Genomic DNA, 16,720 nt, shown 5'->3' on the forward strand with positions numbered 1-16,720 from the left:
CACCTCAGTCAGGAAATAAATACAGATGGGCCCATCACAAGAGAATAATGCAGAAAATTCTTATTTGGGGTACAATGTACCCTGACAACCAGTAAAGCCCAGAGGAAATTACCGCAAGCTGAAATTCAACAGGCCTCCTAAAAGCAAGCTAAGGAAAACAGTGGCAGGGCAATCCTCTGAGCTCTGCAGGGCCAGGTGCTCTGGGTGGGAAGCCACCAAGGGGCTGAAGGGGTTACCTTTCTCAGCTTGGCTGAATCAGCTCCAGCCGGCTGCAGCTTCTCTGACTTGGTTTTGTTCACCTTGGGTAATTTCTGAACTGAGTCCAAGTTTTTACTAGTGCTTTTAGAGTCATTTTTTTTAAGTCCTTTATCTCCAAGTGCTGTGGCTGAAGTTTTCACAATCTTTTTCTTTTTCTTCCGGGGCTGATCATAGCTGAGGTAGGATTCGAAAGACATGGTTGGCTGCTCGAATTCATCCTCCATATCTGTCTCCTCAACTTTAGGGAGGGAGCCCAGTGACTTTCTGTCCGAATTAGTTTTGACTTTCCCTTCTGGAGTCTTTAGGTTGTTAGAACCCTTCTCTTTTACCTTGGGCAACAGGTCTCCTGCTCCTTTTCCCGTGTCGAAGCTGTCCAGACCTTGCTTGCTTTTGTCCAATTTGGCTTTCTCCGGGTCTCTGTGCTTTGGCTTTTTCAGGTGGTTGTCTGAAGCAGCCTCTGAGGGAGGCAAACACTTCTTCTTCAGGCTGCTGCCCTCTCTGTCCTTCTCTTTCTTTACGCCACTAGAGGGCGGTTTCTCCCTTGCACTGTCCCCTGAGGGTGGCCTTCGGTTCTCCTCTTTGGAGAGGGCCTTGTGTGATTTCTCTCTGCTCACCACAGAGGCCTTCTCAACACTCTTGGCATCCACGGGGCGTTTGTCCCTGTGGGAAGATTTGTGCTCCTTGTTTTGACTCACAACCCCTTTCCCATGGGGTTCACCCAGGTGTCGTTCTTGGCTGGTCCCCAGTCTGTCCTGAAAGGCATTGCTGTGGCCTTTCCCAGGCTTCTGGTGTGAAACAATGGGCTCCTGGTCCTCCTCCAGGGATCTGTAGTGGTCGATGTACATCTGATGAGGACTGGTACAAGATGGAGGGGATTGAACGTGGCCGTAATCAGAAGACTCAGGGTCTGAAGAGTAAGTTGGTGACATTCTGTGACACCTCTTTCTCTCGTCTCTCCTTTCATGACCGTGGGACACTTTGTGAGGTCTCTCAAGCTCTGAGAGTTTCCTATGTTTCTTCTGCCTGTGGTCAGGGCTATAGGATCGGCTCCCCGTGGCTTTCCAGGTTTCTTGGTAGTCCCCCTCCATCTCCTCCTCCTTCTGCAGGGCATCCCGAGGGCGCTTTCGGGAACTGCTCTTCTCAAAGTCCTGTTCATCAGGCTCAGCATTTCTAAAATACAACAAAAAGCAGACAAAGGAGGTCTAAATCTTGCTTGCTGAGGGACAAAGTCACAGAACCTGAACTCACCAAAGAAGTGAAGATGCAAAGTTAGAAACAACAAGGTCTTAAGAAGAAGGTAAGTGGGTTATGCTTAAAGATACTCAAGTCTTAAAACCGGGAAAACCCAAATGAGAAATGGTGAGTTTAACTACAAGATGCAAAGATCAAATATCTCACATACATGAAAATGTGAAGATTTTTTAAAACATGGGGACATGTTTGTTATATAAAATGGGGGCTGCTCATTATTTATCTAGTTCACAACTAAAAAAAAAATGCCATTTAAGGAGCAGTTAGAAAGAAACATACCAAAATGTTCATAACGTTTGTCTTTGCATGATAGAAATAGGAAAATTTTGATTTCTGTTTTTAATATTTTCTAATATTCTACAATGATCATGGATTTTTATAATTGAGGCAAAACAGTTTTAGAAGGCAAAAGAGAAATAATAAAGAAAACCTTTTCCATCTGTAAATACTTCAGGTAACCCAATTTAACTATGAAATTGAACAAACCTAAAGAGAAATGTTCTTACCGTTCCACAGGAACCAGCTTCTTCCACTGGGCCACTAGGTCCCTGGCAAAGCTTCCAACATGCTCGTGCTTTCGCAAGCTATTTACTGTTTTCCCAACCCCAGTCTCCTAAAATTTGACAAAGTAATTGTTAGAGGGGTCTGGAACTAGGCTAACGTTTTCCTAAAGAAATAAGGCCTCCTGCTTTGAGAAACTCAACAAGCAACACTTCCTTCCTAAAACATAACCCTGCAAATCTTAACACTAAATTACTTTGTGCCTATGCCGCAAATCTCTAATGACACACAGTAGCAAAGCGTACCAAGTTCAGAGAAAGAAAAAACACTTGTAGAACTTTAATGATAACAGTGATTAGGGCAGGTGTTAGGCACTAAGATAAGAGCTTTGCTTTGCATACAGTTCTGAATCAGTCTTTACAATAACTCTGTGAGGCAGGAATCAGACCCATTTTACATAGGAGCAGCCTAAAATCACAGAACTCAGATTTGAATCTGGGACTAGTTGATGCCAAAGTCAATGTTCTTTTAATTCTAATTTTGAAATAAAGTCACGTAACAATATTCACCATTTTAACTAAAGTACATAATTCAGTGGTTTCCAGAACATTCACAATATTGTATAACCATTATAACCATCTAATTCCAGAACATTTACATTACCCTAAAAAGAAATCCTGTTCCTCCCAATTCTTCTAGCCCCTGGCAACCACTGATCTACTTTCTGTCTATGGATGTGCCTGTTCTGGACATTTCATATAAATGGAATCAGACAATATGTGGCCTTTTGTGTCTGGTTTCTTTCACTTCCAAAGCCCATACTTGTAACCTTACTCTACACACTCTCCAGTGAGAAGGGAATGGGATATCATTATATGATATTTAAAGTCACACAGTTCTTACCGCAAGAATGTCTACGGTAATAGGCAGGGTGGAGAGTTTCTTCAAATATTTCAATAGCTGCAAAGAAGAAAACATTAATTTCAATAGTCATATTCACTTTAAGAATATCTGATTATTAAGTGCTTAGTGCTAACCATTTACAGTAATGAGTATAAGTATTATCCCTATTTATAGTAATAAGTAATATCCCTATTTTACAAGTGTGAAAATAGGCTCATCAAAGTTATGTTTCTTGTCCCAAGATGCAAGTGGGGCAAGATTCACTTAGGTCTGTGGCTTTAGATTCCCTGCTTTCAACCACTGTGCTACACCAAGGGGAAATAAGATGTAGAGAAGAGAATCAAAACTTACCAACTCTGATAAAAGCCATCAACAACTATCATTTTTGCCCTAGTTTTGATAGAATTTATGAGAAAGGTACCAGTTTTAGGAGAATTACCCATGGACCTGGCACAGAGGAAGTAAAAGGAAGAAAATGCCTCTACAGGAAAAGACCATCATGTTTCCAGAAAGGCCACAGTGTTTAACAGAATTGTTTTCTTCTATATAAGTGTAAAGCCAAGAACCATTTTGAATTGCCAGAATCATAGCTTTGATGTTAACAGTGGACACAAAATGCCTGGGTAGATTAGAAAAGTGATCTGGGTTTGACCACATTTCCTTCCTATAGTCCCTAAAACTAGGTCAAAATCAGTATAGCAGAGCTGTTAAGATGGAGTTCTGGAGTCAGAGACAGGCTTCACAGTCTGGCTTTGTCACTCCTTGATGGGAGATCTTGAATAAGTCAAAAACATCCCCAAACTTCAGTTACTTCATCTGCAAAACAGGAACTTGGTCCTGTCTCTACTTCACAAACTATGAGGATTCACTGAGACAAACCATGTGCAGTCCTTAGTCATAGTGTCTAGAACAATATGAAAGCTCACTAAATACTTATCATTTCATTCATCGACAGACAGCTTTCAACATTCTGCCCTAGATCTTCAACCAGATATTCCTCAGCCAATTCCTACTTGTTCTATTTCTAACAAAAGTCATGACTGGCCACACCTTTCTCTAGGAAATGTCTATGTGTATCTAAACATACTCACCATACAAGGAGTGCTTCAAAGTACAAGTAGTTTAAAATAGATAACTGTGGTTACCTTTACATTTAAATACTATATAACAAGATCTGTTCTTTTACCATGTGTGGCCCAGGCTGTAATTGGTATGCCATATTGCTATTAAGTGGAGTAACAAGTCTGTTTTTCTGGTCATTCTGCTTCAATCATTACACCAGACAGAGCAATTGGATCACAAGTGATAATCTTGTTTGAGATCAAGTAAGAGGCCAAGTGGCATATCTAGGGAGTTTCACCTTCATAGTTGAGTGAAAATTATCCTCCACTTCAAATCCTATCACCACAAACATCCAACTCAGGAAAAATTTTGTGTTTCTTGCCACCCAAGCTATGGGTGCAAAGACTAATAACGCCAATTCCTTCACTTAAAGGAAAATTTTAAATCACTGAAAAGGTCAAAAACAAGTGGTTCTCTCATAATGCCATTCCTTGGAAGGAGTAGGTTGGGAACATTCACATACCATCTACTGTGTGTCAACTACTACACTAAGTTCTTACATGTATTACCTCATTTCATCCCCACTAACCAACTCTATAAAGTGGATGTTATTCTCCCCATTTTACAGATATTGCAACTGAGCCCAATCAGGTTAGGTAACTTGCTTAACAAGATGGAAAGTCAAATGTGTCTACTACAGTAAGTAAAGCCAGGAGAAGCATCCAACATCAGAACACTGTCCTTAGGAAAAGAAAATAGAGTGGCAGCTCATATACTTCTTAGCATACTTGCAAGAAAGCAGAAAAACTCCTCCTGTGATGTCATTAGACAGTTCAGAACCCACATAGTAAAGGAGGTCACCAAGGGGACAAAGGTGTCCCAGGACCTCTACAAAGCCAACATATAAGGATGAGGCTGGAATCACTGTGGGTGTGTTTATCTCAAAGCCTAGCACTAACTGGAAGGACAAATGCTGTCTTTCTGCTTTACTTTGGGTTGGTAGGGGTGATTTAAAAGTAGATAAAACTAAAACCCTCAAGATTTTCAGACTCATTTAGTCTAACACAAGAGAAAAAAGGACTTCACAACCCCTCTATTTTCAGTAAATTTCAAGAAAGAACAAAGCAATAACAAGACAAAGGCGCATTGGTCATCCTCAGGTGGATCGAAACTTGCTGTTACCAAACAAGGTACCAACTGTCGAGCTTGTAAGAACTGATAACAGGCAATTGAGAAATATCAAACATTTGCGGGGTGCATGTTTAGGCATCTCAGTTGTCCCCTGCACAATCCTTCAACCCAAAAAAGCAAAAAATATTTTTAATGTCACCTGCCATCAAAATGTTCTTGGTAGTTTTCACAGTCAAAATATAAGACAAGTTAACTATTTTTTTTTGGGGGGGGGGGTTGGAGTTTTGCTTTTGTTGCCCAGGCTGGAGTGTAATGATGCCATCTCGGCTCACAGCAACCTCCGCCTCCTGGGTTCAAGCAATTCTCCTGCCTTAGCCTCCCAAGTACCTGGGATTACAGGCACCCACCACCATGACCAACTAATTTTTGTATTTTTAGTAGGACAGGGTTTCATCATATTGGCCAGGCTGGTCTCGAACTCTTGACCTCACATGATCCGCCCGCCTTGGCCTCTCAAAGTGCTGTGATTACAAATGTGAGCCATGGCGCCCGGCCAACTCTGTGTGTGCAGTTTTTTTTCTTTTCTTTTTTTTTTTTTGAGACAGTTTTGCTCTTTTTGCCCATGCTGGAGTGCAATGGCGCAATCTCAGCTCGCTGCAACCTCTGCCTCCCGGGTTTGAGCGATTCTCCTGCCTCAGTCTCCCAAGTAGCTGGGATTACAGGCGCCTGCCGCCACACCCGGCTAATTTTCGTACTTTTAGTAGAGACAGGATTTCACCATGTTGGCCAGGCTGGTCTCACACTCCTGATCTCAGGTGATCCACCCACCTTGGCCTCCCAAAGTGCTGGGACTACAGGTGAGCCACTGCACTCGGCCTAAGGACAGGTAACTTTTCTTAGCCATGAACTATGAAACATAAAAACAGAAACCAAGTGGCCCTAGCCTGCTGATACCTTCTCCCTCAAGTGAGCCAAGATGATAGATGAAAAAGTGAAAACAGAGTTACAGCAATGTCTAATACTAGAAAATCCATGAACATACGTGTGGAATCAAACCCTTGGCTAATAATGGTTTGAAAGCAAGATCTGGTTGCAAATTCAACAGTGCTATATAATCATCTTGCAATTTCACATACAACCTGTAGGAGCTTGTTAGGTTACCAGAAGGTTGAAAGGAACAAGGCCAACATGCCAGCTTGCAGTTTTCCCTCTGCAGTTAACTCATTTCTCAATGTCGACTATTATGCCCTTTGCAAAAATGATCTCCCAACATTTTCTCATCTTCATAATGCTCACTTCACAATGCAAAGCTAGAAATTCAGGGTGATTTTTTATCTAGAAAAAGCCCAAATCCTCAAACAAACAAAATCATTAATAATTCAACTAGGTTAAGGTGGAATAAGCCTTTTCCTAATTTTATATTTCATGCAAATCAACCAATAGAAAAACTACTTCCAAATCTAAATTCTAGTTAAAAAAAAAAAAAAAAAGACTGTAGACACTCATAGAATATTTTTATCTGACAGAAATAAAGAACAAATGGGGCATTGCTTTAAGGTATCAAACGTCAGTCACAGATCTTACAGTGTTTAGGAAAACAAACTAGTACTAAAATAATGACCATTTATTAGACGTCCACAAGGCGTTACTGTAAAAAGAAACTTGTAAGCATGCCTGACCACTAGGTACGGTACTGAAGCTGCAACAGAAAACATGGCACAATGAAAGCATTTTAAATTTTCCCAGATTTGTAACTAAAATGGCTTCCTGAAGAAGTGAATCTTCGAGCTAGGTATGAACGAGAACCCTTAAAAAGTGGTCTGATGGTGAGAGGCTGTGTACGGCCTTTGGAATTGGAGAAACCTTACCTCCAATAGGCTAGAACAAGGTAAAGAGAAAGTGGCTCTTCAAGAAAAAAAAAAAAAAAAAACAAAAAAAAAACCCCGAAGAACGACGATTGGTATCTTCTGAGCACTGACTTTCAGCCTGGTACCTTAGCCTTTCAGGTTAGTCCTAGGAAGCAGCAGGTGAGGAAGAGGCTCCGCAAAGCAGTTCCCCCACGGCCCTAGCGCTCCCTCCACGACTTCCTCTTCCACCAGGACTGAGCTCCAACTCCAAGAACTGCCCGCCCGGGCCAGAATGATGACGGAGAATGCCAAACACGTAGTGCTTTCATCGTTGTATTTCCACTTAAAAAATCCTGACAGCCGAGTTCAACACCAGCCTGGCCAACCCAGTGAAATCCGTCTCTACTAAAAATACAAAAATTAGCCAGGCGTGGTGGCAGGCGCCTGTAATCCCACCTACTGGGGAGGCTAAGGCAGAGAACTGCTTGAACCCAGGAGGCGGAGGTTGCAGGGAGCCGAGATCGCGTCACTGCACACCAGCCTGGGCGACCAGAGCAAGACTGGTCTCAAAGAAAAAAAAAATACAACCACCAGACTGTCTCCTGGAGACCATGGAGAAGTGAGTGACAAGAACGCTTTTAACTTAATGTTCAGTTTGTACAATAAACAACAAAAACTAGTTAACTACAATTAAAAACAGTTGCCCATCATTCGAACAACGAGAAACGGTAGCTTTTACCTTCCTATTAATCGCCAAAAGGAAACCTAGCTGCGACTTCCAACCCCGGGCCCACGCCTCTTTTTCAATTCAAACCTAAGTTTTCAGGAGTACGCCTAGGTGACGTGAGGCTTTATTCTGTTTTGAAAGAGATTCACTGAGAAAGCGAAAGGTCCACGTTCTGATATCCAGCCGGAGAGTAGTAACCGCGTCTCCGAGAGGCGCGGACGACACCACGAGCCCAGGCTCCGCAGCGTTCGGGCGCCCGGTCTCCTCCTCCCGGCGAACACGCACCCGCTGGTGAGTCCGCGCCGCTCCGCGGGGAGCCGGACACCAGCGCAGGCACCGGGCGGCCAGCGAGGCGGTGGCCAGCGCCCTCCCGCCCCGGGCGCGCTCTCCCGCAGGAAACAGCTGGCTCGGGACGCCACGGGAGCGCCTCCGGGAGGAAGCGCTGGGCACGCGGTGTCCACACCGGGCGCGCCCCCGTCCCGGGCCCGTGAAGGAGGGGGAGCGGCCGGGGCCCGGCGTCCCGACGCCCGACGCACGGGGTCCCAGCGCGCGAGCAGCGGCCAATGGCCGCGAACTTCACGACCCCAGCCCCGCGGGGCCTGGCTCAGGGTCCCAGTCCCCGAACCCCGCCGCGCCCGGGCCGCGACCGTTACGGGGCCCGCACCGACCCAACGCCCACCCCGCTACGCGCCGCCCCCTCGCTCACCTTCTTAGGGTCCGGGTTCGCGACCAGGCGCGCCTGCAGCTTCTCCACAACTTGGAGCGCCGACTCCGCCGCCATCGCTGTCACTGGCGCGGCCTCCTCGCCGGAACTGGGCTCGCGTCGCGTCCTCGGGCCGCAGCTCCGCCCTCCGTGCATCCCCGGCGGAGACGGAAGCGCGCCTGGCCCCTTCCGGGCCTCGGCTGGGGTGTGCGGGGGGCGGCGGGCCGCAGGCTCCGCCCCCAGGGCCAGGTCCCCAGCGCCCACCCAGCGGCCGCGCACGCCTCGCGCCCCGGGCCCAGGTGTGCGCGCTGAGCGCTGGGGGCTGCTCGGACCGTGTGCGCCTCCGCCGCAGGCACCCCAGCTCCCGGTGCTCGCGTGCTGAGCCCAAGCCTGGAAGACCTCTCCAGGGTCTAGTTCAAGACGGAATGAGGCCAGCGTGCCAGACTCTGGCTTTATAAATCCTAACGCTTTCCCCCTCCCGGGGCCTAGCCACGCCCTAATGAACACCCTGTCAGGGGTCCCGGGCTGGTGCCCGCCCTAGGAGTCCTAAGGTACTCGCGGTAGCAGCCACCCTAGGCTGAGCATACGATGCGTCAGTAGTTAGACTATATTTTCCAGCCTCAGTACAACCTGATGAAACGAGTTGTATCATCTTCATTTTGCAGATGAGGAAACTGAGGTTCAAGGAGATCAAATTAACTTGCAGATGGCCGCAGAACAGGAAAGAACTGAAAATGGAACCTGAATCTAAGATATCTAGGACCACTGTGAGCGCACATTTCTGAACAGGTCCAGGAATTGAGGCCCAGAGAAAGGGATTCGTCAAGATCCAAACAGCTTAGTTCCTTCCATGAGGCAATAATAGCCCATGTGTCTTGTTTTCCCCACAGTGTCTGGCACATAGGCACCGAATAAATACTTCTTGAATGGACAGATAGATAGATGTTTCCTCTGATGACCTGCCAATGAGCCGTAGGGCTTGAATCAGAAGAGCCCAAGATACCATTCTTCAGGCCGCCTACTCTCATCCTAAAAGCACTAAGTTTTACCATTACTAATATTACCACTAAAAAGAGCAACTAAATAGTTGCAAACTGACTTAATCAAAGTACCAGCATTGATTAAATCTCATTTGATCAGATCAAAGTAGAACCTAATCAGATCTTCAGCAGCAAACTGGCAGTGCACCTAGCCTGATCTCTCCCTCAAAGCAGGAAAGCCCAGAAATTCTTCCAGATTCCAGCTCTGGAAGAAACAAAAACACCTTAAACACAAGTTGTTTCTTCAAATGAGCATCCATTCACTCACTATGCTGAAAAGCCCTCCCTACCATGTCCCCACTCCTCCATTTGGTGCCCCTCCCCCAGTTCCCTAAGCAACTGACCACCTTTTTAAGGTGTAAATGGTCAGTTTATTTATCTGTCTTGTCACTGGGCTGTTTATTTATCAAGTACAGTAACCGACCTGTCCAACTTTGAATCTCTGCCACCTAGCATCATCTAGACCTTATAATCAGCATTGGATATAAAGTCCATACAAGACTAATGACCATCCACTTGGTGCCTTAAGGCTCAACTGAGGGATGTAGTGGAAAAGGCATTGAACTGAGTGTGAGAAAACTTTGATTCTAGTCCCAGCAGTAGTGTCTCCCTCCTCTGCACAGCAAATACTTTTACATTTTATATTCCTTCCATTTTGAAAATGTACCACTAGTGTAATGGAATACAGACTGATTCTTGAAGCAGAATTGCTGAGTAATTGGCCTGGCACATACTCGGGACACATGGAACATTCTGCAAATGTTACCCAGGGAGAGTTCAATAACCAAAATGCAAAGAAACAATGAGACTGGGCACAGTGGCTCACGCCTGTAATCGCAACACTTTGGGGGTCAAGACAGGAGGATTGCTTGAGCCCAGGAGTTTGAGACCAGCCTAGGTCACATAGTAAGACCCAGTCTCTACAAAAAATATAAAAATTTTAAAATTAGCCAGGCATGGTGGTGTGTGCCTATGGTCCCAGCTACTTGGGAGGCTGAGTTGGGAGAACCACTTGAGCCCAGGAGATCAAGACTGCAGTGAGCCATGATTGCACCACTGTGCTCCAGCCTGGGCAACAGAAAAAAAAAAAAAAAGAGAGAGAGAAACAAAACAATGAAAGTTTCTGGGGGATCCTGGAGTGGGTGCACTGCTCCCCCACAGCCACTCCTATGTCAGCCTGAGCCAGGCTTACCTGCAAAATACTCTTACATTTGGATATGTGACTTTTTTTTGAGAGAGAGAGAGTCTCACTCTGTCTTGCTCTGTCACCTAGGCTGGAGTGCAATGGTGAGATCTGGGCTTACTGCAACCTCTGCCTCCCAGGTTCAAGCAATTCTCCTGACTCAGCCTCCGGAGTAGCTGAGATTACAGGCACGCACCATTATGCTTGGCTAATTTTTGTATTTTTAATTTTTTTTTTTTTTTGAGACGGAGTCTCGCTCTGTCGCCCAGGCTGGAGTGCAGTGGCCGGATCTCAGATCACTGCAAGCTCCGCCTCCCGGGTTCCCGCCATTCTCCTGCCTCAGCCTCCCGAGTAGCTGAGACTACAGGCGCCCACCACCTCGCCCGGCTAGTTTTTTGTATTTTTTTAGTAGAGACGGGGTTTCACCGTGTTAGCCAGGATGGTCTCGATCTCCTGACCTCGTGATCCGCCCGTCTCGGCCTCCCAAAGTGCTGGGATTATAGGCGTGAGCCACCGCGCCCGGCCAATTTTTGTATTTTTAGTAGAGATGGGGTTTCGCCATGTTGGCTAGGCTGGTCTCGAACTGCTGACCTCACGTGATCCACCCATCTCAGCTTCTCAAAGTGCTGCAATTACAGGCGTGAGCCACCATGCCTGGTCTGGATATATGACTTCTAGGATGAGCAGCTAATTATACATGTGTAATTCTCTGATTTTTTAAAAAAAGTTTTCAACCACTTCTAAAATTGGTACTCTGTATGTATTCACTGGGGGATTACCATTGTAATCCTTGGTTTACACACCAGTGTTCAACACAGGAATGAGTTCCCTAAGGGCAGAGGCTGTTTACCCATCTTGGATCGGCAACATTGAGCACATAGGTGAGATTCAGTAAGTTTCTTGAAAACTGAAATTATTATTATTAAATTTAAGGCTAACCTGGCGTGTCATCTGAAAACCTGAGAGAGGCTCCTCAGCTCTCTTATTAGCACTACAGAGCCCTCTGTGAAAGTAACTAAAAGACCCATCCTATTCTGTTCAGGAGTTGAGTTCAAGGCTATACTAGGGGAGAAGGATGGGCAAGGAGGCTCTCATCTGCTCCGTATACTTTTTTGAAGCAAGTATAGTCTACTCTTTTTTTTTTTTTTTTTTTTTTTTTGAGACAGGGTCTCACCCTGTTGCCCAGGCTGGAGTGCAGTGACACATTCACGGCTCACTGTCAGTCTTGACCTTCTGGGCTCAAGTAATCCTCTTGCCTCAGCCTGGGACTACAGGTGTACGCCACCATGCCCAGCTAATTTTTGTATTTTTATTTTTTGTGGAGAAAAGGTCTCACTAGGTTGCCGTAGTGGTCTTGAACTCCTGGGCTCCAGTGATCCTCCCACCTTAGCCTCCCAAAGTGTTGAGATTACAGGCATGAGCAACTGCACCCAGTCTGGTCTATTTTTATAATGAAAATAACTTAAAGGTATTTTAATTTTGGAAAAAAGTAATCCTAGACTGGCTAGCATTAGGGTGATTTAAAACACTGAAAAACAAGTTAAAAAAAATTTCAGGCCGGGCGCGATGGCTCATGCCTGTAATCTCAGCACTTTGGGAGGCTGAGGTGGGTGGCTTACCTGAGGTCCAGAGTTCAAAACCAGCCTGGCCCACATGGTGAAACCCTGTCTCTACTAAAAACACAAAAAATTAGCCCGGCGTGGTGGCACCTGTCTGTAATCACAGGTATTCAGGAGGCAGAGGCAGAATTGCTTGAACCCAGAAGGCGGAGGTTGCAGTGAGCCGAGATTGTGCCATTGCACTCCAGCCTGGGCAACAACAGCAAGACTCTGTCTCAAAAAAATAAAAAAAAAAATTGGCCAGGTGTGGTGGCACGTGCCTGTAATCCCAGCTACTTGGGAGGCTGAGGCAGGAGAATCACTTGAACCCGGGAGGTGGAGGTTGCAGTGAGCTGAGATCGTACCCTTGCACTTCAGCCTGAGCAACAACAGCGAAGCTGTCTCAAAAAAAAAAAAAAAAAAAAAAAAAAATCAACCATCTTGTCCTCAGAGCAGAGAGGAGCCCTTTCATAAAACAGTCAAGTAAGCTTCTGCGGGCCTGACAGTGTGCTAAGTGAGGCATACTGGCTCAAGCGGGCTTCCTCCTTGGATCTCTCCTGCCTGAGAGGTCTGCCACTCTATCTTAGCAAGTAGGCAGCATCTGAAGTTGCTTTGATGGTGGTGTAAAGAACAAAGGTTGGGGCTTAGTGACAACCTGGGCTCCAATCCCAGTTCCACTAATGCTAGCCACGGCTCCTGATCAAGTTACTTAAACTTCCTGAAATTGTTTCCTCCTACTGTATAGATATCCTGAGGCTTATTAATATGTCAAGTAATTGGCATATAATAGGTCTTTTAGAAAAGGCAGCAATTATTAGGGAAAATGCATTGCCTTGGTAACGAAAATATAGTGTGCTGCTGTAAAGCAAGATATAAAATCCTCAATCTGGCCCTTTTTTTTTTTTTTTTTTTTTTTTGAGGCAGAGTCTCACTCTGTCAGCCAGGCTAGAGTGCATTGGCATGATCTCAGCTCACTGCAACCTCTGCCTCCCGGGCTCAAGCAATTCTCCTGCCTCAGCCTCCCCAGTAGCTGGGATTACAGGTGTGTGCCACCACGCCCAGCTAATTTTTGTGTTTTTAGTAGAGACAGGTTTCACTATGTTGGCCAGGCTGGTCTTGAACTCCTGACCTCAGGTGATCCACCTGCCTCAGCCTCCCAAAGTGCTGGGATTACAGGCCAGTAATTGGATGAGCCAGTACGCCCGGCCCATCTGGCCAATTTTGTTCTGCACAGCTGTGGCCACTGTTCTCTTCCCCAGGGGTTCATGTTTCTGAATTGACTACATTCATCTTTGTTTCACATCCTTCAACCAACATTCAGTTGTTTATTTACTGACGGATGGCATCTTTTTGGGTTTCACAAACTGAATTCACCCTCTTCAGATATAGTAATGGTACACGGAGACTGCCAGCTCCCGGGTGTAGTGTTTGAGATTCAAAATCCACAACTTTCACAGAATGCCTTGAAAGGTAGATGAAACGTTCCACTAACAATTTAAGGATATCAGACCTAGATACCCTCTGAGGCCTTTTGTCAAAAGAGGGTAGAACACAGCCTTCTCTCTGCTCATGGAGAGCAGTCTACTGAGAATCTGTATTTACTAGGGGGAAAGAAAAGCTACCATTAATATTAAAAAGTAGGTCGGGCATAGTGGCTCACGCCTGTAATCCCAGCACTTTGGGAGGCTGAGGCAGGTGGATCACCTGGGGTCAGTAGTTCAAGACTAGTCTGGCGAAACCCCGTTCCTACTAAAAATATAAAAATTAGCCAGGCATGGTAGTACATGCCTGTAGTCCCAGCTACTCGGGAGGCTGAGGCAGGAGAATCGCTTGAACCGGGGAGGTGGAAGTTGCAGTGAGCTGAGATAGTGCTACTGCACTCCAGCCTGGGCGACAGAGGGAGACTCTGTCTCCAAAAAAAAAAAAAAAAAAAAAAAAAATTAAAAAGTATCAAGTATACGTTGATACTGTTAAACTTTATAGACTTATATAAATTGTATCCAGGTGGAAGCCTGTCTACAGGCCTTCCCTTAGCTCTTTATCTTGTTTTATTTTTGTTACAGCACTTAAACAATTTGAAATTACCTTACTTAAGTGGCACATAGTGCACTTAAGAGGCACTTTTTAAAGTCTCTTCCCAATATGTAAACTCCATGAGACATCACTGTAGCTAAAACAATGCCTGGTTACCTAGTAGGCGCTCCACTTCTTTTTTTTTTTTAGACAGGAGTTTCACTCTTGTCATCCAGGCTGGCGTATAATGGCACGATCTCGGCTCACTGCAACCTCCACCTCCTGGATTCAAGTTATTCTCCTGCTTCAGCCTCCGGAATAGGTGGGATTACAGGCGCCTGCCACCACACCCAGCTAATTTTTATATTTTTAGTAGAGACAGGGTTTCACCATGTTGGCCAGGCTGGTCTGGAACTCCTGACCTCAGGTGATCTGCCTGCCTCGGCCTCCCAAAGTGCTGGGTTACAGGCATGAGCCACCGCGCCTGGCCAGCACTCCATAAATATTTACTGAGTTGAATGAAAACTCTGCCTTCCAGCATTGTTGTACAGATCACATGAGAAAACACTTGGCAAAGTGCTATAAACAATGTTCATTTTACTGATGAGTAAACCGATACTTAGGAAACAAGTGACACCATGCCCTCAGCCCCAGAAACTGAGAATGTCATTGTGGTCTTTGCTGAGAGTGCCCTTGGAACAAAGTTGTTAGACAAAGTGTGAGCTGCTAGGCATGGTGGCATGCACCTGTAGTCCCAGCTACTCTGGAGGCTGAGGCAGGAGGATCGCCTGAGCCCAGGAGTTCTGGGTTGTAGTGTGCTATACCAATCAGGTGTCCACACTAAGTTTAGCATCAATAAGGTGTACCCCCAGGGAGCTGGGGACCACCAGGTTGCCTAAGAATGGGTGAACTGGTCCAGGTCAAAAATGGAGCAGGTGAAAGTTCCCATGCAGATCAGTAGTGGGATCATGACTGTGTAGAGCCCCTGCACTCCAGCCTGGGCAACATAGTGAGACCCCGTCTCAAAACAAAACAAATGTGTGAGTTAAAGGCAACTAGCCTAGAAATGATGGGGATAACAGGAAAAAGCAAAAAAGGAGAGTGGGGCGGGAGAGGAAGAAGGAGCAACTGACTGATTTGATTGATTAAGTTTTCATCCCCAATATTGGCAGATGTCTCTGAACCCTGTGAATTTGAGTGTCCACAGATTACAAATTCTCAAAGGGGTCTATGTCTCTGTCCTCTCTTAAAAAAATAAAAGATTAAAAACTACTGAGTTAAGTAGGGAAGAAGAAAGCAACAGCCCAAAAGGGGCTGGGAACGCCTGCCATTTGTGGGGCCCCTCTCAGTGGCCCAGCTCTGTGCTACCTTTACATACATCTTTTTTTTTTTTTTTTTTTTTGAGATGAAGTCTTGCTCTGTCACCCAGGCTGAATGCAATGGCATGATCTTGGCTCACTGCAATCTCTGCTTCCTGGGTTCAAGCGATTCTCCTGCCTCAGCCTCCTGAGTAGCTGGGATTACAGGCACATGACACCACGCCTGGCTAATTTTTGCATTTTTAGTAAAAATGGGGTTTCACCATGTTGGCCAGGTTGGTCTCGAACTCCTGACCTCGTGATCCACCCACCTCAGCCTCCCAAAGTGCTGAGATTACAGGTGTGAGCCACCACGCCCGGCCCACATACTGAGAACAGAGCATTCAAAGTTCAGATCGGTTAACTTGCCTCAAATTTGGGAAATGACTAACCCAAAATGTGAGCCAAGTCTGCTCAGCTCCAAAGCCCACACTAGCCTGCACTCTGTGTCTAAACACCTGGGTGCAGGTCACCCCTCCTCCGTCCCCAACTCACTGTATGACTCTGGCCACCTCTTAACAGAGGAGGGTTGATTGGTCAAAGTAATGATAACAACAACAATGATGATGCTAACACTACTAATTCTTGAGTGCTTACAATGTGCCAGGCACTGTGCTAAGACATTTGCAGTAACTCTCAACTTTATCCTTAAAATAATCCTCAGTATAGACATATAGTCTCCATTGCACATTTGAGGACACTGAGGCTCGCTGAGGCTATATAACCCACACAAGGTCACAGAGCTTGTAAGCAGCACAGCCAGGACCCAAGCCAGATGTGTCTGGCACAAATACTCAAGCTCTTTGACTATAAGCTGTCTTGCTTCCTGTTGCCCAAGAAGCCACCTGGGAAGATACTTCATTCGGTCGTTCAACCCAGCTTTAGTGCATGTGGCTGGAGTGGAATAAGAAAGGGGCCGGGTGGTATAAGATGAACTTGGCACGAAAGGCAGAGGTAGATTATAGGGTCTTGGAACCTTATGTAGGATCCATGATAAGGAATTTGTATTTTATTGTAAAGTTTTGTGGATTCTAGGTAGAGGAGTAGCAAAATGTACAATTATTTTAACACTGAAGACAGTATATCAAGAATTAAGGGCCGGGCACAGTGGCTCATGCCTGTAATCGAAGTGCTGCCTGTAATCC

General features: G+C 45.8%; 1 protein-coding gene and 1 pseudogene across 2 annotated transcripts in view; both read right to left on the reverse strand.

The window, feature by feature from the left end:
- The window catches only part of ELOA (elongin A), a 16,654-nt gene extending 8,160 nt beyond the window's left edge, over positions 1-8,494 (reverse strand). For both annotated transcript variants that reach the window (XR_013405952.1, XM_015130867.3), the window contains exons 1-4: positions 8,387-8,494; positions 2,914-2,970; positions 2,016-2,122; positions 237-1,428 (exon numbers count right to left, since the gene is read on the reverse strand). Coding sequence is in view for 1 of the 2 variants with exons in the window: in XM_015130867.3 (XP_014986353.3) it covers positions 237-1,428; positions 2,016-2,122; positions 2,914-2,970; positions 8,387-8,461 (1,431 nt within the window). In the remaining variant the exon portion in view is untranslated. The remainder of the gene's footprint in view (positions 1-236; positions 1,429-2,015; positions 2,123-2,913; positions 2,971-8,386) is intronic.
- LOC144335247 (B-cell CLL/lymphoma 7 protein family member C pseudogene) overlaps positions 1-16,720 on the reverse strand; it is a 369,536-nt pseudogene that overhangs the window by 167,597 nt on the left and 185,219 nt on the right.

The sequence above is a fragment of the Macaca mulatta genome, chromosome 1 (genome assembly GCF_049350105.2).
Source record: "Macaca mulatta isolate MMU2019108-1 chromosome 1, T2T-MMU8v2.0, whole genome shotgun sequence".
Lineage (NCBI taxonomy): Eukaryota > Metazoa > Chordata > Mammalia > Primates > Cercopithecidae > Macaca > Macaca mulatta.